Source organism: Ursus arctos, unplaced genomic scaffold, assembly GCF_023065955.2.
Source record: "Ursus arctos isolate Adak ecotype North America unplaced genomic scaffold, UrsArc2.0 scaffold_2, whole genome shotgun sequence".
NCBI lineage: Eukaryota > Metazoa > Chordata > Mammalia > Carnivora > Ursidae > Ursus > Ursus arctos.
In genome coordinates this window covers 74,563,159-74,582,961 of record NW_026622874.1, presented here as the reverse complement: position 1 = coordinate 74,582,961, position 19,803 = coordinate 74,563,159, and the positions used below count along the sequence as shown (strand labels likewise).

The 19,803-nt window shown below is 54.2% G+C and overlaps 1 protein-coding gene across 1 annotated transcript in view; it reads left to right on the top strand.

Annotated features, from left to right (window-relative positions):
* LOC113270878 (uncharacterized) overlaps positions 1–19,803 on the top strand; it is a 144,956-nt gene that overhangs the window by 78,779 nt on the left and 46,374 nt on the right. The window contains exons 36-41 of the mRNA XM_057315114.1: positions 567–784; positions 2,594–2,787; positions 8,464–8,772; positions 9,568–9,797; positions 9,877–10,038; positions 10,719–10,796. Of these exons, the coding sequence (XP_057171097.1) occupies positions 567–784; positions 2,594–2,787; positions 8,464–8,772; positions 9,568–9,797; positions 9,877–10,038; positions 10,719–10,796 (1,191 nt within the window). The remainder of the gene's footprint in view (positions 1–566; positions 785–2,593; positions 2,788–8,463; positions 8,773–9,567; positions 9,798–9,876; positions 10,039–10,718; positions 10,797–19,803) is intronic.

The window sequence follows — 19,803 nt, the reverse complement described above, 5'->3', positions numbered from 1 at the left end:
AAGGGCTTCGGGTCCTGCCGAGCTGGTGGAGGGGCAGGCCTCCCTACTCCCGCCCCCACCCCGGGGGCCTGACCAAGCCTCACCCCCAGTATGGCCCCTGCTTGTGCACTGGACACCCTCCCCTTTGAGCTCCAGAGCTTCTGGGGGTCTTCTGGCCCTCGGTGGGAAGCACTGTTGGGGGCATCCTTTTCTGTAACTGAGTGACCCGGGGTCTTCTGCTCCCCCCAGCTGCTCACTTCACGCACAAGCATGAGTTTTAGAGCCAGGCAGGCCCAGATTAAATGTGTGTCCCTCTTTGGGCCTCAGTCTCCCTATCTGTAAGATGGAAATTCCCGTCTCACACATGTTGGGAAGGACAAGGTAAGGCTCTGTCCCTAGGCCGCAGTCTACCACCATTCCCTCCACCTCCTCTCTTCCTGTCTGCTTGCTGTCTGCTGTGCTTGGTGGTTCTCAGAGCTGGAGTGACTGGGGAAGGCTTCCTGGAGGAAGGGTCCTCCCGCATTGCTGGCTCCCACAGACCCCTCCTGTGCTCCCTGCGCTTCAGGCCCTCTCCTGCCTCCTCTCAGGTACAAGTGGCTGCCCGACGATACAAGGACCACAGCCTCAGCGGCTCCCTGTCTGTGCACACATCTAGCCGGGAGCTGGTTCTCCTGGAGGCCGACACCAGCCAGGACACCCAGAGACGCAGCCAGGCCTGGGACACGAGCTTCCTCCTCCACCAGGCAGTCCTCAACGCCCCCCGGGCTGTTCAGCTGCAGCTGTCCAGCAAGGTGGCCGCAGCCAGGTGAGGGTCCCCAGGGGCCATGCGAGGGAGCGGAGGGGACTCTGAGGGCAAAGGGCTTGTGTCCTGGGAGATGGGCAGTGATTGCTGAGAGGTGCCCTCATCCATCACTCAGGGACCAGGTCTAAATCACCCCTTCTTAGGCCATTCCTGATTTTAAGCCATTGAGGGAAAGGAAGGAGGAGGCATTCAGTTTTCCACATTTATCTTTTTTCTTTTCTTTTTAGTAATGACTGTGTTCATTGGGGATGACTTGAAAGATGACAGTAAAGTATAAAGAAAGAAACAAGAGTCACTAGAGACAGTCCTAGGGAGTATGTTGGCGCAGTCTCTCAGCTCAGACTCTGTCTTCACATGGGGGTCTATCCCCTATGATATGGCCATCAGGACCCTGGGGCATGGAGCCAGCTGCCCGGGTTCAAACCCCAGCTCAGCCTCTGGGACGTTGGGCCAGCCCCTGTGCCCTCCTGTGCCCGAGTTTCTCCACCTGCTTCTTGGGGTCGTCCTTGGGTTAACGGAGCAGCACACGGGATGTCCTACCAGCGCTGGGCCAGCGAGGGTGTTCACTGCCCGGCTGCCACTGTCTCTGGCCCTCTCAGTATGACTCATTCTGGCACCGCCTGGGGCTCCATTAAATGTATGTGGCCTGTTTCCCCTGCAGTCCCAGCATTGGCAGCTTTTGTGAATTTGAGGAGACCCAAGGCTCTGGGTATGGTTCTAGATAATCTTATCCCCAGAACTCCCACTAGAGCTGCCCATCCGTGGATTCATCCATCTGTCCAAATGTCCGTCATTGTCTCCTGTCTTTAAGGGGTTTGAGGCAGATTATAAAAACCTATATTGTTCTAGGTCAGGACTTGACAGACTTTCAGCAAAGGGCCAGTTGGTACATATTTTCGGATCTATAGGCCATGCTTGGTAACACAGAGAGACCCCTAGATGAGATGCAAATGAATGGGCATGGCTGTGTCTCAATGGAACTACTTACAAAACAGGTGGTGGGCTGGTTTTGGCCCATAGACATACAGTTTGCCAACTTTTGTTCTAGATTTTTCAAAACACGTGAAGAAATGGGCAGGGAGGAAGAGAAAAATGGGGAAAATAGGAAGGTGCTCAAAGTGCCTGTAGGAAACATAATGCATGCTGTGAAGTCCTGTACATTTTTTAGAGCTCAGCTTAAAATTTGGCTCTGAGCGTCCTAGCAGCCAATGCAAAAAGAGAAACCGACCAGTGGTGTTATTTGTAAAGGCTGTGGGGAAACACACACACACACACACTCACACTCACACCTGTGTGAATATGCACAAGGAAGGCATGATTGATCTTGTTTCTGGTGTCGATCCCCAAGGGAGGTGTCTCCCTTGGTGTCCTAGGAAGAACATCTGTATGGATGACAGGGGCTGTATCCCCTTCCCCAGTTCTCCTGGAAGTTGAATACCAGGTTTCCTGAAGCTGTTTATCTTTTCATCGCTCATCATCATATGATGCATAGATAACTTATCAGCAATATCTGCTCAGTATCAGTGGTTCTATTTTATCCCCCCCTTTACAGAAGAAGAAACGGGGGCTCAGAGAGGTTATGTCCTTGTCCAAGGCCACAGTTAGTGAGTAGTGGCGCTGGGATCCAAATCAAGGTTTGGCTGACCCCAAAGCCCATGATCTTAACCCCTATTATACTGTGTCCCTGTGGGCTGAGAGCCCAGTAAAAGCAGTCCTATGATGGGTCTGGACAGTGGGGTCCAGGGACCCACCTCTTATGGCCTTCCTACAGGGGTGGGTGCTGCCCCTTATCCCCAACACATTCCTTTCTAGGGTTTGGCTGTTTTGTAAGGTGTTGGTGGACCAGAACACAGCCCAGCTTCTCCTCAAGGCTTCCAGAGAGCAGAGGGGAGGCCAGGTCCTGACCCTGCAGAGCCAAGCCCAGCACACGGTGGCTGGTTGGACAGTTGTGCCCCGCCTCCTGACCCTCAAGGGCATGCTGAAGCAGAAGGAGACGCTCAGAGAGGGTGAGCCTGGGGAACGCCACAGGGGCAGGGTCAGTGGGGGTCTTGGGCAAGAACTTTCTGTGGAACCACAGAATAGATTAAATCCTGCATGTTTTCAAATCCACTGATACTCTATTTCAGTATCTCACACATCAACGATACCCCTTCGTTAGAAACAAATACCTGTTCTGACAAAGTGAATCTTCTAACGAAATACCAAACAGGCTTCCTTATGCAGGACTTGTCAGATCCTTTAATGTACTAATGGATATTGGAAAAACCCAAGAGGAAGAGTTGGGAGCAGTGTTTCCCAAGCATATTTTTTCTAATACTTTTAATTCTGACATAATTACAGACTTACAGAAAAGTGGCATGAATAGTACAAAGAATCCCATAGGTCCAGCTCCACCAATTCCTGACCTTTTATCACAATTGCTTTATCATTCTTCTTCCTTATCTCTTTCTCTCTACATATATACACATATATGTGTGTATATACCACTTTTATTTGTGTATAAAAATATTTTATTCCTGAACCGTGTTTTACTAAATTGCAGATATAATAGTTCTTCACCCCTAAATAGTTCAGTGCTTATTTCTTAAAAATACAGATAGTCTCTGGGCACGTGGGTGACTCAGTCAGTTGAGTGTCTGACTCATGATTTCCGCTCAGGTCTCTATCTCAGGGTTGTGAGTTCAGGCCCTTTGTTGGCCTCTCCACTGGGTTTGGAGCCTACTTAAAAAAATAAAGATATTCTCCTACATTCCACAGTGCAGCTATCAAAATCAGAAAATTGAAAGTATTTCTTTCCCTTTCATGATGTTTATACTTTTGAAGGGTATGGGACAGTTGTTTGTAGACTATCCCTTCTGTGGGGGTTGGTCTGATGCTTGCTCATGCCTACTTTCAAGGAAGCCACAGTGGTGATGCGCCATCATTTCCAGAGGCACCTGACGTCAGTGTGTCCCAGTATCGGTGACTCTAACTTTGATCACCTGATTAACACAGTGTCTGCCGGATTTCTCCCCGGTTAGCTTTTTATTTTTTTCCTTCATATTCTGACCTCAAAAAACAGATCGAAGGACATTTCCTTCTATTTTCCAAGAGTTTGTGTAGGATTGGTGCTCATGCTCCCGTAAGTGTCTGACAGACTCTACCTGCAAGGCCACCTGCAGTGTTCTTTGTGGAAAAGTTTTCTGGAACATGCATGGATATAAAGCTATTGAGGTTTTCTATTTCATCATGTGTCAGTTCATAAGTTAAAATTTTCAAGGAATTTGTCTGTCTCAACTAAGTCATCAAATTTATTGGCATAAAGTTGTTCATTATATCCATTTTTATCCTTTTAATGTATGTGGGATCTGTGGTGCTGTCCCTGCTTTCCTTGATGTCAGTTGTTACTTCTGCTTCTCTCTGTTCCTTTGGTCTAATTAGGATTTCATCAGTTTTGTTGATCTTGTCAAGCAACATTTGGTTTTGTTTTCTCTCTAGTTGTCTCTTTCCAATTTCTTTGATTCCAGCCCTTACCTGTTTCTTTCTTTCTTACCCTTAATTTGGATTTACTCTAGTTTATTACAGTGGACCCTTAAGCCATTGATTTTTAGGCCTTTTTCCTTTCTAATATAAGCATATAAAACTGTATACTTGCCTCTTAGTATTCTGTTAGCTGCTTCCCACAAATTTTGATGTCATGTATTTTCATTATTCATTTTGAAATATTTTCAAATTTCTCTGGTGATTTCTTCTTTGACCCATGGCTTATTTATAAGTATGTTGCTTAATTTCCAAAAATGTGAGAATTTTCTAGATAGGTTCTTGATACTTTCATTGTGGTCAGAGGGTCAGTCTTTTAAAACTTGTTATGACTTGTTTTTCAAGCCAGTATAAAATCTATCTTGTGAACATACCTTACACACTGAAAAATAATTTGGATTCTGCTGTTGTCGGGTGCAGTGTTCTGTGAAGGTCAGTTAGGTCGAGGTGTTTGGTCGTGCCGTCCTGATATATACCCTTACTGATTTTCGTTTTGGTTTGTTATTGTATCAGTTAATGAGAGAAGGGTGTTAACCTGTGGTTGCGGATTTCTCTATTTCTTCCTTTGATTCCGTCCATTTTTCCTTCATGTATGTTGACATGCTGGTATGAGATATATGAGCATTTCTGATTGTTACACTTCTTTGATGAATCAACCCGTTTATTTTGAGATATGCTGTGTCTTATACGACTCTTTGAAGTCTGTTTTGTCTGATATTAATGTAGCTGTTTTTGCTTTTTTATTAGCATTTACATTGTATATTTTGCCACCTTTTTTCTTTAAACATAGCTGTTTCTTTATACTTAAAGTAAATTTCTTATAGACCACATATAGTCGGATTTGCTTTTGTTTAGTGTGACAATCTCTGCCTTTTAATTATACCAGTTGATTGATGTTTAATGTAATTATAGACATAATTGGATTTCGGTCTACTATTTTGCTGTTTGTGTTCTGTTTTCCCATATTTTTTTTTCAGTGCAAAATAATATGTAGAAATTAAGATCTGGGTGCTAGGTGTGTTTATTGCTACCGGGCTGCCAGTCCAGGGCCTTCTCAATGGATGGATCTAGAAAATAGAAGTGTATACACACAGTCATACACACACACACACACACACACACACACACACTTCTATATCTGTTACAGATAGACAAGTTTAAAACCGTCAGTTCACACTGATGACCTCCACTTCAGTCTATCCTCAAAAAGCTCATTCTCGTGGGTTTCCATTTTCCTATTTCTCGTTCCCTTCTCCAACAGAAAGACACCTGCCTCCAATTATCCACAATATATTTACTTATTTGTTCGGCCTGGGAATACATAGAAAGGTAAACTTCATTAACTGGAATGCGGTATGTGGTTAGAGTTCTTCTTGTCTCTGGCCTCAACCTAATGTGGTTGAGATCCATCCAAGTAGTTGTCGAAGGCATAAACCCAAACACTGTGTTCGAAAGTTCGTGAGGATTAACCCCCTGCCCCCTCCCCCATGTGATTCTGTTAATCCTTTGAAATACGGTTGGGTTCCCTGGTTTCTGTTGGTTTGCCATTTTTAGGTTTTCCCCCTCCTCATTGATTTCATGTATTTGGTTTTTGAGGATGTGAAACAGTAACAAGGTTCCCAAAGCCAGGATTACACAAAAAGGGACTCTTTGCCCAAGCGTCCTTGACCCCAGCACCCTAGCTGGACATCGGTCCGGGGCCCGGTATTTCAGAACCTGAAGTCTCTGCTCTTCCCCCAAGAGGCGGACGCCGTTCTCCAGTCTGGTAGTAACATTAGCACCAGCCCTCCTTTTCCCAAACTGGCTAAAATGTGCCAAAACCAAATTGCATAAAAAATAACAAAGATCTGAAAAAATTTACACACAATCGAGTGAAAAAAAAAACAGCGAGAACCCTACTAGTCAAGCGTACTTTGAGTTCCACCGATGGTCTCTCTTTCAGCTCTTCACTCTTTGCACTTAATACATATTTCTTCATTTTTGAAGGCAGTTATTGAGGTATAATTTCTTGGAGTGTTATTCACATACAGGAGAACACCCTTTACATTTTAATAAACTCAGTTGTGTAGCTACCAACACGGTCTTGATACAGAACAGCTCCATTCCCTCCCAAAGTCCCTTTCCTGCCACCCATTGCAGGCAGCCTCTTCCTCCCCCATCCTGGGCAACCACTGAGACGTTGTCCATCCCCGTAGTTCTGGCTTTTCTGTAATGTTCCCATCAACGGGGACATACAGTGTGTAGACTTCTGAGTATGGTGTCTTGTGCAACATAACGTGGTCGACACCCGTCCAAGTTGTGGCACGTATCCATAGTTTATTCCTTTTCATTGCTGAGTAGTAGTCCGTGGTATGGAGATGCTGCAGGTTATCCGCTCACAGTTGAAGGACATTGGGGTGGTTTTCAGTATTTTCCAATTATGAATAAAGCTGCTATAATCATTGGCCCACAGGTTTTGTGGGACCGTATGGTCTCATTTCTCTTGCGTGAATACCTGGGAGTGGGATTACAGCATTATACGGCAAGTATACGTGGACATCTGTAGGAAAGTGCCAGACTGTTGGTGGAGTGGCTGCACCATTTCACGTCCCCGCCCGCGCGCGGAGAGTCCTGGTTGTTCTGCACCCTTGCTAACAATTGGTGTTGTCAGTTTTTGGTTTGGGGCTTTTCAGTTGTGATTTATAATTGAATCTCGTGTTGGTTTAAGTTTGCGTTCTCTTCAGGACTAATTCTGTTGAACGTCTTTTCAGAGGCTTATATGCTACTTTTAAAATTTTGTGAGCCAAGTGTCTATTCAAACATTTTTCCCATTAAAAAAATTGAATTGTTTTCTTGAATTCCCAAGCTGACTTTGGGGATTATTTACACGAGTCCTGTGTAAGACGTGTGTTTTGAAAATATCTTCCCCCAACCTGCGGCTTTATATTCTTTCACTGGTGTCTTTTGAACAGCGGACGTGTTGAACTTTGATCAAATCCAATTGATTATTTTTTATGAATAATGCTTTTGCTGTCATATAAGATATCTCTCTCTATTAAACCTGAGTTTAACAAATAAACTTAGAAGTTTTATGGTTTTAGCTTTTTAAATTCAGACTTGTGGTTAATTTTGAATTAATTTGGGTGTATGGTCGGGTAAAGGTCAAGGTCGTTTTTTTACTTGTGGATTTTCAATCATTTCAGCACATTTATTCAAAGACCATCCTTCCTCTGCTGAATTATCTTTGTACCTTTATCAAATATCTATCAATGATGTGTGGGGGTCTATTCCTGAACTCTGTGCTGTCCCAGCAACAGTACTTCATTTTCTCTGCTTAATAGTCTAGTGAGATCTTATTCTGGTTATCCGTGATTAACTGGTGAATATCTTACAGGATATGGTGACTTAGGGCCCTACAATGTAAGGAATTTGTAAAAGATGATGGCGAGATTCTGTGAGAAACTCTATCTGTGCAGAAAGCACTCTGTACTCTGGTCGAGATTTGCACGAGCTCTGTGTCTGGAAGCACAGAACAAGGGAGTCTAAAGCAGCCCCGGGGTGCCGAAGGGCCTCTTCCTGGAGGTGGTAACCCACGTGTCCAACTGGAATGATAGGAGGGGGAGGTGTAAGGGCACTGGGACCACACCAAGGCTGGGAGAGAACCTGGTGGGGTCGCGAGATGCAAATGGTTCAGATAACAGCAAGAATCTCCCTACTGCGTGAGTTATATATGAGCATGGACTTACCCAAATGTATGGAATCTTCTCTGGATGGATGAGACCTCTGAGCAATTTTTCTGTCCCTTGAATTCCAGGTTGGATCCCTCAAGTGTTCCTGGGTCTCAGTTTTGTTGTCTGTGTAATGGGGCCATTCTGTCACTGTGGTCTGTGACTCTCTCAAGCAGGAATTGAGCCCCGGTATTAACTGACATCCTTGTTAGGAATGGTGCTTTTCCCCCACCCCCAAAGCCCTTTTGTGTGAATTAGCTTGCTTGGTCCTCAGAGCATCCAGAAGGGGGCTGGTTTAATTTGGTCCAGTTCCCAGATGTGCCCCAGCCCCTGACAAGAGTTAGCATTACATCCTGGATCTAGGAGCTTCCTACCCCAGGATTCTTTTCCTTCCTGCCCAGATCCCTGCCTGGGCTGACCCCCTTGTCTGTACAACTTCTCTGCCATCCTCCGCAGGTACCGTCAGGGCCACTGCTGACTCAGCTGTGCTGGGCTTCGTCCTGCGGGACAAGCGCGAGAGGGCAGGGAACGGCACCAGCCTGCACAGTGTGCACTGCACGCTCACCCAGACCAGCAGCCGGGCCTTGCCCAGACGGCTCGGGCTGAGAGGGCGACTGCAGGCCCAGGCGGGGAGCCTGGGGGGCCAGGCCCGCCTCCGGGCCGATGCGGCCAGCCTGGCTCTGGCTGGGGTCTGCTCCTGGGGCCCCAGGCACGGCCAGCTCTCGGGCAGCCTGAGTCACAACATCAGCACCTTGAGGGAGGCAGGTAGGAGGCGGGGGGGGGGGGGGGGGGGGGGGAGGGGGAGGCGGGACAGGGCCATGTGCCTTCCTCCCCAAGGGCTCCCAGTTCCTGAAGCCGAGGGGGAGGGGAGAGAAAGCAGCCTCCAGCCCCCAGGTCCCCTTCCAGCTCTATTGCCTTCCCCTGCCAGCGTCTCCCAGGACTTCCATCGTCCTCGGGGTGTCTGTTACTCATCCCCAACACACATGACAGGGACAGCGGTAGTTCCTGGGTATTGACGTGCTCCCCAGCCCCCCCCACTACCTCCCCTCCAGCTTCTCAGTCTCAGAAGCTGGTCTAGCAGGGCCTCCAGGATATGCTCCCGCACCCCAGTCAAGAAATAGGACACCCCCAGCTCTGGCTTCCTGGGGAGTGTCAGTAAGGCCTGGCGGGACCCAGGGTGCAGCAGCTAGGGGAGAGCAAGAGATCAGACCCCCACACACACCCTGCCCCATTCCCCTCCTGCTCCCCGAAAGCCAGTCCCTGTCCCTGGGGGGTTGGAAATGCAAAGGGGACACGCGACCTCTTACTTGCTGAGTGTGGTGAAGGAGGCACCTGGTGAAATCGTCACTTCCGAGCATCAGAGATGGTTTCATGTTGACGCTTTCACATGCTTCACTCAGGTGTATTGGGGGAAGTGGGACCTGAGAGGCCGGAGTTCGCCTCAAGGCCTGGGAACCCTGCAGAGAAAGCTGGGTCACAGCTGCCTGCCCCCTGCCCCCTTAAGGGTCCCGCGGGATGGAGACTGGGCTGAGCCATCTCCGTGGTTCCTTTCACCCCCAGGACTCCCCTCGGAGGTAGAAATGCTCCTGTCACACACCCATGTGGCTTCCAACCTCTCCGGGAGCCTGGCACTGCGGAGTGCGTGGGGTCAGCTGGACGCCGCCCTGGGCCTGGACGGCGGGCCCCCCGGCGCCTTGGGCAGCCGACTCCATGCCAGCCTGGCCCACACGGTGCCCGGCCTCAGGCGCTGGGGCCTCCCCTTCTCTGTGGACGGTCAAGGCCACTTCCAGGTGGGTGGGGGGCTGGGCCCAGGGCCCCGTGGCGGGGGTAGCGGGTCCGAGGGACACCCACAGCTTCTCTTCTGCGCAGAGCACGGGACACCGTGTGGCGGCCAGGCTGACGGCGAGTGTGGACGGCGAGCAGCTCCACGTGGCCCTGGAGGCCAGGCGACAGCGTGGCCACCACGGGCTGGGCCTGGGGCTGCACCACGGCCTCTCGGCGCTGCTGGGCACTGTGCCCGCGCAGTTCTGGGTGAGTGACCCGCCCCACGGGTGCACCCCAGCTACCTCTGTCTTTCTCCAACTTCAGGGGTCCCCCCATGCACTGGTTCCTGCCACCTCCCTGACCCTCCCCAGGTCCCGCCCAACCCCATCCGGCCCCTCCCACCCTGCCTGGCCCCTCCCCTGACCTCTCCATGTTCCCTCCCAACTTCTCATTCTCCCTTCCATCCACCATCCCTTCCATCCTTGCCACCCTGGCTGTATCTCTTCCTCTCTTTCTTCTGTCCGCTTGTCCTCTCCTGCACCTGTCCTGTCACCAACCCCCCCATCTAGTAGAAGCCATATTACCTTCTCACTTACCGGTTACGTGACTTTGGGCAAGTTGCTGGCTCTTTCTGTGCCTCAGTGTCCTAATCTGCAAAATGTGACTGCCGACAATTCCTAGAACCAGTTAGAACCTGGCACACGCAGGCCCCCCGAGGACATGAGCTCTGGTTCCTTTGGTTTAAGGATGATGCTGGGGGTTAGTGCTCTGGTTTCTGGACTTCTTGTTGGGGGTTATTTTCCCAGGGAGGTTTCCACAAAGGGAGATGGGGCTGAGCTGGTGTCTGTGCTCCATCTGGGCTCCAGGCTGGGGGAAGAGGCCTCCGGTTGCCATCTTCCCGACCATGGCTGTCAGCACGCCCCCATCCACTCTGCTGGTCTCCACAGGTCAACTGCAGTGGAGACTCCTCGCCTGCCCAGCTGTCAGGGCTCTGCTGGGGGGACTTCGCCAGGCAGCCTTTTGAGGTACGTGGGTCTCTGTCATGGGCAGGACAGTGGTGGCTGATGGTGGTCCAGCTTATGGAGCTCCACACTCTCCTGGGCCGGGCACAGGGGGACAGTGGGCGCTCTCTGTCACAGGCAGATTGTGGCAGGGAGGCCTCCTTGAGCTGTGGCAGGTCCTGTGGCTCCTGCACCTGGGCTGCACTAGACACGGGGCGACCGCGGGGCTGCCTGCAGACCTTGTCAGTGCTGCTCTGTAGGCAACTGAGTGGGCAGCTGGGTGCAGGCCTGGCCTGACTGAGCTTTGTAGCTGAGGGCGGTGGAGGGGGACGTAGCCCAGAGGACTGCCTGGGGGAGGAGGACAGGGGTATTTCTTCTCCTGAGCCCCAGTTTTCTGGCCTGGCTGTGTGCTGACATTCCCCCCAGGAGCTGGGTCACTTTCCCAAGGTCACACTGGGGCCTAAATGGTGGGAGGGTTAACGAAGAGAAAATGGGGGTCAGGACTGAAAGGGTTTTAACAGGCGGGACAGAGGGGCTGCCCCCCCCCCATGAAGTTGAAGAGCCAGGGCACATGGAATCGGCAGCTACCCTCAGGGCACACACTCGGGGGCGAGGCGGTTGCTAGAAAGAGTAACTGGGGAAGGACTGGGACGGGAGCGGGGAATGGGCAGCCCTTCCCTCAGATAGCTGTGGTCTGGAATTCCGGGAAAGGGCTAGAAGTGCAGGCATTCCTCAGTTCTGGAGCAGCCCAGCAGCATCCGGCCGGGAGAGCCTGTGGTCTGGGCCCCCCAGCCACCCGCGTGCCCGCCACGTGGCCTCCATTTAGCTGCAGTGGGGCCGATAGTGTGTGTTTGCTCCGGCGTTGGTGGTGCCGTCCCCGCTCCGGGGACAGGGGCTGTGAGCAGCTCCGGGTTCTCTCACGGGGGTGCAGGCTGGGCCCCCAGGTTCTGAGAATACAGCACCCAGAGAAGTGGCAACTTCCTCTGGGGGCATTAAGAAAGGACACATCCCAGACAGGCCACAGGAGCGAGGTCGAGAGACCTGAGACTCCATCACGGAAGTGGGAGGAGGACGCTCGGGGGTGGACCCAGAGACTGGTCTATGGGGAGGGGACATCGGGGACCCTGAAATGAGAGGCCAGACTTCTTCGTGACTCCCTGGAAGCCGTTTTCAGCTCTTCAGAGAGAAGCAATTTGTGGGACTAGAGTTTGTTCACTGGGTATGTGGGGGGCCCAGGGTTGGGGGTTCCCTTGACCACCCAGGCCAGGCAGAGGGTGCACCGCCGCTTGGTGGGGTATTCTAGGGACACCTGCTTGGCCTCACCTTGCCTTTCTTGGGGGCAGAATCTGACTGCGTGGTCCTTGAACGGCTCCCTCCTGGTCCACACCTGCACGGGCAGCTTGGCGGCTCTGGTATCTGCTGGGGACACGTCCGCCCGGGCCCATGTCCACACGGCCTGCGGCCACCGCCACACCCATCTGGATGCCAGCCTCCAGCACGTGTGGCCTCCCCTTCAGGCTTTGGGGGTTGCCCCCAACAACCACATCCAGGTGTCTGTGGGGGGACACGAACCCCCCAGGGCCGAGCTGGACGTGGCCCTGGGCCAGTGCACACTGACCGCTCATGGGGACGTCAGTACTGAGGCCAACACCACTCACGCCAACTGGACCCTGTCCCTGGTGAATCGCTGTCCTCTCCTGGAGGTAAGCCTGCTCCCCACCCTGGCCGTGCAGGGCCTGACAGGGCTCCCTCCTCCGTCTACACTAGTGATTTCTTCCTGTCTACTCAGCTCTGCACTCAGCATGAAAATTTTCCGTCTTTTTGCTGTTATCACCTGATTTGGGGGATGCATCAATTACAAAGCTTTGAGCCAAATACGGAACCCAAACTGAATTTTCTCCCTTTTCACAAAGGGCCCCCCTGGTTGTCTTCCTTTCTGGGGCTCAAGCTGATTCTTTTCTCCTGATCTCGCTTGTCCCGCCACTGGGATTAAGGGTCTGGGAGTAATCCTGAGAATATTGAGAAGAAGCAGCTGACTTCTGTGAGCACTGTGTGCTGAGTGCTTTGCGGCTTCTCCGACGTGCTCCCCAAATCCTCACCCCCTCTAGGAAGCGGCTGCTTGTGTCCCTAGTCCCAGGGTCTGGGGCCCAGAGAAGTTGGGAGACCGGAGTGGAATTAACCCCATCACTCCCCTCCTGTTCCCATCTTGGGTGGGTGCCTCCACGTGGGGCATGCCGTCAGCCCCTGTGGGTCAAGTCTCTTAGGCTCTCTGCCCTCCAGCCAACCATCATTGGTACCGTTGCCGAATTTCTGATAGTCGGTGCTTTCTGGGTGCCTGGCTCTGGCCGGCAAGTCACAAGGATTAACACGTTGACGTCTCCCAGGGACTTAGGTTGCTATGACCAACCCCCATTTCCCAGATGGGTAAACTGAGGTTGCAGGTTCAGAAAGATGGAGTCAGTGGTGGAGACTGGAGCCCACATCTGTCAATGGGGTACCCATGGTATCGGCCACTTTGCAGAGGAAGGTGCCGGTAGAGTTGAGGCCATAGGGCAACAGCGCCCTCTTCCCAGCCAGGCCCATCCCCAAGGCCTCCCCGACCTTGGCTTCTGAAGCTGCCCTTCAGTCCAGCCACTTCTCCGTATTCCAGGCAGCGAGCATCCCGCAGGCCTTGCACTCCGAGGACAGCCTGAGCTGGGGCCCCTGCGAGGTCGGTCTGGCCACGGGCCTCCGCGGTGACCGTGGAGACGCCCACCTGCAGCTCGCCCGCACTGCGGGCCCCAGACCCCAGTCGTCGGGCGCCTGGCCCGCTCCCTGCCCCCACTGGGCCACGTGGGCCTGCCACCCAGCAGCGCCGTCAGCCTAGCTGGCCAGCCCCGCCCTGCCGCCCGGCTCCCTGGCGCTCCAGCTGGGGCCACGCCGGCTGCATGGGACGCTGGAGCCGCGCTCTGGGACCCGGAGCACGTGGGCACTGGCCACCGAGCCCAGCTGCCCGCTGCCCGCTGCTGGAGGTGTGTATGGCCCGCCCGCGAGGCGGCTGGAGGGGCTTCCAGAGCCCCTGCCGGTGTGCGGGCTGAGCCTGGCTGCCTCCTCCCCCAGGCGCAAACCAAGATCCCAGCCATGGTTTCCCAAATCCTCTCTCCAATACTCGGTCCCTCTCTAGTCTCGTATTCCCGTTTGGGAGATGGGGAAATCGAGGCCGAGTGAGATAAGAGTCACTCAGCGCTGTGCCACAGAAGGACCACAGACTTGGAATTTGTGAATTTGTCTTTGCAGGGAAATTCTGAGTGCAGGAAGGCAATGAGGGGTGCTCCCCTCTGCTGACGGTGGGGACAGGCACGTCTTGGTTATGAAGCCACAGGCTGGGCTTTATCCGGGCCGAGAGATGGTCTGAGAATTGTCCTGTGGTATTTGGAGAGGGGAACCCGAGTCTCAGGAAAGGGGGACACTGAGTCCAACAAGAACGCCAGAGACAGACCACCCTGCCTGTCACCTTGTCTCCTCCCTCCCGATAGAGCTTCCTGGGGGTAGGGACGGGGTCCGGTCCCCTCGGCATCCCCGAGCACTCACGGGTGTTGTCGCTATTAGAGCAGCTCATGGCTGAGACACCCATGAGAGCAGAGAGCATCACGGGAGGCCCGCCCACTCGAACTCTAGGATGATGGGGAAGGTCTTCCTTTGCCGTCCAGGACAGTAGCCACTGGCCACAGTGCAACGGAGAAACGGAATTTCTCCTTTTACTTCATTTTAACTTAAATGGAAAGAGCCTCACGTGGTTAGCGATTGTCGTATTGGACAGCCTAGATGAGAGGCACAGACTGGTGAGCCCCAGTATCCCCATCTGTCTTATGGGGACAGTGGCTCCCCACTTCAGGGCTGGGAACAGGCCGAAGAGAGCAATTAGCACGAGGCTATGTGGGTACTGAGTTTCTACCCTGGACAGTTGTGTGTTGTGATTGCTGCCCTGTTGTTGTTACTGGCATGGAGGGCGAGGGAAGCACAGACTGGGGGGCTGGGGGCTAGACGGATTAGAGGGTGGCAGATGGAGAATCAGATTCGTTCCTGACCTGGGACCTCTCTCTGACCCCCTCTGGTCTGGCAGGGCCTGGGCCTCCCAGCAGGGACTGAGATCAGCGGCTCCCTGCAGGCCGCAGGCGGGGAATCAGAGGTGTCCGGGACCCTCGCATCGGCCGGCCAGACCGCCTCCCTGACCTTGGCGGGGGCCGTGCACCAGACCGAAGCCACCCTCCGAGTGAAGCTGAGTCACACGCTGCCCACGCTGCGGGCCTTCCCCCCAGAGGCCTTGCTGGCCGTCCAGCTTGGGTGGGAGGCCGGGCGCCGGCTGGGTCTGGAGCTGCAGGCGGGGGCCTGCGAGCTGCAGGGTCGCGGCGAGCTGCGCCTGGACCGCGGGCTAGAGTGGTGGGTGCTGGCCGAGAGCTCCTGCGAGGCCCTGCAGGTAGGTGGCCGTGCAGTGTGGGGGAGTGGGCCCCAGGGTCTCCAGGGGGCGGGCAGGGGCCTTTTTTCAACTACTGGAGAAACAAGGAAGATTGAGTGAATCCCAGAGGAAAGGACTCGTCAAAACCTTATTGAGCCCACTCTGTGCCCTGGAAATAGAGCCACGGACCACGCAGAGATAAATACTGCCTGGGGGAGACAGGCAACCCCGGCATCTGTCAGTGGAGTGCAGACTGTGTTAACTAGTGATAAGGACTGCAAAGACGCAGAAAGCGGGAACAGGGGAGTGAACGACAGGACAGATACTGCAATTTTTACAAGTTGGTCAAGATTGGCCTCAAAGACAAGATGACAGTTGAGCAGAGACTTGAAGGAGAAGGAGGAGGAGCCGTGTGGATATCTGGGAAAGAGTCTTCTACGCAGGGCCAGTGCAAAGGTCCTGAGGCAGAGCCAGAGAGGCCAGGGCTTTTGCTAGGACCTGGGTCAGCAAACTCTTTCCCTCAAAGTCCAGAGAGTAAATATGTTCAGCTTTTCACGTGGTGCAGCCTCCGTTGTGACTACTCAGCCCTGTGGCTATAGCACGAAACGCCATAGACAATATCGACACAAATGGATGTGACCGTGTTCCAATAAAGCTTTATTTATAGCAGGAAGTAGTGGGCTTAATGTGGCCCATGGGCCATCGTTTGCTGACTCCTGTTTTATGAAAAGCACATGAGGTGGGAGAGCACTCAGATTCAGGATGCTTTGTAGAGGCTGAGAGAGAGGACTGGGTGGAAATTTGGGTGTGGGGGTGCGAGAGAGGCGATGGGGGAGCAGGGTGCCTCTTCTGCTTGTGTCCCGTGTGACAAGAGGGCTGGGGTACTGTTCCCTGTGATGGGGAGCACGGAGGAGGGGGAGGGTTGGGGAGGTGTCCCGGACTCGGTCCCATCTTGGACGTGTCGAACTTGCCAGGACTATTGGACGCCCAAGAGAAGATGCTGGGGGCAGCTCTGGGAGTCAGGAGGTTGGCTGTGGTCTCTGAAAGCCACGGGACTGGCTGAGATGAGTGTGGGGTGGGTGTAGACAGAGCCAGAGAATCAGGGAACAGCCACGGGTCCCAGGTACCGGGTACTGAGAACAAGCCAGGGAGGAGGAGAAACCCAAGGGAGGAGCGGCCCGGAGGCCTGGGAGGAAGGTCTTCTGAAGAGGGAGGGGGTCGCGGGGTTGGACGCTGTGGTCAGATGGGCGGATGTCTCAGCAAGGCCACCTGTGAGGCTAGGAAGCACCAGACTGAGTTGCGGCTCTGCCCCTCTGTCTCTGGGTGGCCTTGCGCAAGTCATCGTTCCTTTCTGGGCCTCAGTTTTATCACGAAATGGGGTGTAAAGGACCCCCCTGCTGTCAGGATTCGTTAAAAGGGCAGACACCCGCTGCCCAGCGGGGCCCGATGTACAGTGGGGGCTGGAGAATGACCGTGTCTTTCCCGCCCCGCGCTAGGGCGAGGAAGCCAGAAGGCGCTCTATGTAGCAGCCTTGCCGTCAGTTTTCTGGAGGGCCCCTCTGTGTGTGGGGAGCAGGTGTCTGGGTCTGCCCGGGGAGGGGGAGGGGGAGGGCTCGCCAGCTCCCCTGGTTGCGAGACTCTTTGGGGGTTGGTTCACAAGACTGGGTTCCCTTGGCTGCCAAAATCAGATCCCTGGGGACTTGGGGAGGCCGGCGGGGGGGGGGGGTGTTCGTCCAATAGTGGAGAGCTACAGCCGGGGGGCCCTTGGGCACTTAGAGAACTTGATCAAAGTCGCAAACCCTCTCCTAGAAGGACATTCACGCCGCATTGGGCGGACAGTTGAACAGGGAGGCCTTCAGACCCCCGATAACCACTTTGAACCCTGTCCTGGTCAAGAGCCCTGCTTTCATGTCTCTTTAAACCCCTGCAGGCCCTGGGGGTCCTGGGCCGAGTCAACAGCTCCGGGGCCGTCGTGCTGAACTCAGAGGCCCTGGACGCCCGGGCGCTGGTCTCCGTGAACCACAGCACGCTGAGGGGGCTGCTGGTCCTCAGGACTACCGAGGTGAGGACAGGGGGTCAGGGGCCTGGGGCTGCCCGGGAAGGGGTGCTGAGGCCCGAGGAGAAGCACCGGGCGCTGTCCTAGCTCCAAAGAGGCCCCGGGAGATGGGAGCCTCAGGGAGATGGGAAGGGTGAGGCTTGCAAGAAGCAGCCCCTCGGCCCCCCTTTCCTCTTGCTTGTTGGCTTTAAAAGAGAAAGTTTTATGGAAGTACAACGTAAATACCACAAGGAGGGCGCAGACATGAAAAACGCTCAGCTTGGTGAAATTTTCGCAAACCAAACACCACCCGCCTCAGAGCACAGAATGTGACCAGAACCCCAGAAGCCCCCCTCCGGCCCCTTCCTCTCCCAGACACGCCCGGGAGTCCCCATGCACGCGAGTTCTCACATGTCCCGCCCGCAGAAGCACATGGCGCGTTGCTGTGCACACCCGCCTCTTGTTCAACCTCATGGTGGTGCGGGGCGCCCGGGGCGGGGGGGGGGGGGCGTCGGTGAGGCATCCCGACTCTTGGTTTCGGCTCGGGTGGTGATCTCGGGGTGGTGAGATCGAGCCCCGCGTCGGGCTCTGCGCTCAGTGTGGAGTCGGCTTAAAACTTTCTCTCCCTGCCCTTCTCCTTCCTCCCCTCAAATAAGTAAATCTTAAAAAAAAAACAAAAAGCCATACGTTTGTGAGATCGTACGCCTTGCCGATCGTACCTCACGGCCGTATACCGTGATTCGTCCGTCCGTTCTACCGGTTAGCTTTTGGGTGGTGTCATCCTTCTGTACATCTTACTAATTAACTAACCACGTGCCTATTTTTGTTTTGTTTTCGAAGTTTTTGTTGTGGTAAAGTAGACCTACACTTTACCATCTTAACCACGGGTGAGTCTAGAGTTCGGTGGTCTTCAGAATAGCCACGTTCTCGCGCCCCCTCCCCACCCTCCGTAGGCAGGACTCGTCACACTGCAGAACTGCAGCTCTGTTCCCCGGACCCACAGCCCCCCACCCCGCTCCCCCCAGCCGCCACAGCTGCCCTTCCCCTTTCTGTGTCTGAGTTGGGTGCTCTACGTGCCTCCTAGAGGGGACATCGCAGTGTCTGTCCGTCCGTGGCTGGCTTCTGGCGCGGGGCGTCGCGTGCTCAAGGTGGTAGCGGGTGTCAGAACGCCGTTCCTGCTTCAGGCTGAGCAATACCGCACCGCCTACCCAGCGTCCCTCAGCTGCCACCCGGGTCGCTTCTACCCTTTGGCTGTGGCGACTCTCCTGCCATCAAGCCCCTGCTTTCAATTCTCAGGGACATAAGTGCCTGGTTTTTGTCTTACAAATAGCACTGCCTCAAGCACTCGTGTGTGTGTGTGTGTGTGTGTGTGTGTGTGTGTGTGTGTACAGGCACCGAGTAGAACTGCTAGTTCAGAGGGCGTGTGGAAGGTCAGCTCCACCTGCTTGAATTTATGGGGACTCCTTGGCCTTTCCAGAGCTCCCCGGGACAGCCACCAGCCATCACCAAACTCAAGTGTGCGGAGCAACCTTGCAAGTCGTTGAGCAGCGTTCTGAATGTCTCGGGAGTTTTTGTCTCGGGGCCAGAGGGTTTTCCTTTCTGCTGCATCCAACCCACAGGGCGTGTCCTTCTCAGATGTTCTGTGGGTCCCTCCCTGTACCTCCCCGAAGCCTTTCTTTCCAAGGTTCCTCTCCCGGGATCCTCCCCTGTGAATTTTGGGCTGGCCACTTACTTTCAATCAGGCGTCCCAAATGCATTCGCTGCACTTGGTGGAAATTCCCCAGACTGTTTTTCTACCGTGCAATGGCCAACAGGGCTTGATTGAATGACTGAGTGGCTTGTGTTGTCCTCCGTGGGAGAATCCGGCCACCACCCGGGCACTGAGCCCTTGTTTCTCTTGCTCCTCTGCAGAGCCAGCGGGAGGTCGATATGTCGCTCGTGCACAACCTGCCTCAGCCCAGTTCCTTGGGCCTCCCAGCCCGGGTCCTGCTGCAGCTGGCCGCCCAGAGCCATGGGCCCAGCTACAGATGCGCCTTGCGGGTCGGAGTGGACGGCAGACAGGTGTGGGGCTCTGCAGGGGGAGGGGGGGCTCGGGAGCTAGGGGTTCGTGGGGGTTGTGGGGACAGCCCAGCCCCGCGGCCCAGGTCTCACAGTCGTCCACGCCGACAGGTGTCCGAGGAGCTGACGTTCACTCGGCAGCCAGAGCTCCGGTCCCTGAACTACACACTCGAGCACAACGTCCCCCTGCTGCGGACACTGTGGGTAGAGGACAAGCTGGGCCTGCAGGTCAGCCTCGGCGAGCGCCGGTGGTAATGGAAATCCATGCATTCGTTCATGCATTCATTCAGCCATTCTTGGAAATAGGGTGGAGACAAGGGGCTGGTGGAATACGGTTCAGACTTCCCTCTGAGCCTCAGTCTCTTCATCTGGAAATTGGGGATAGTGCTCCTTTCCCTAGCCCAGCCACATGCCCCTGGGACCGTTACACATTCTCCTTTTCCAAAGCCTCCCTGCGGGCTCAGTGCTGGTCCTTGACCCCCAGTTCACCTTCTCCACATGCTC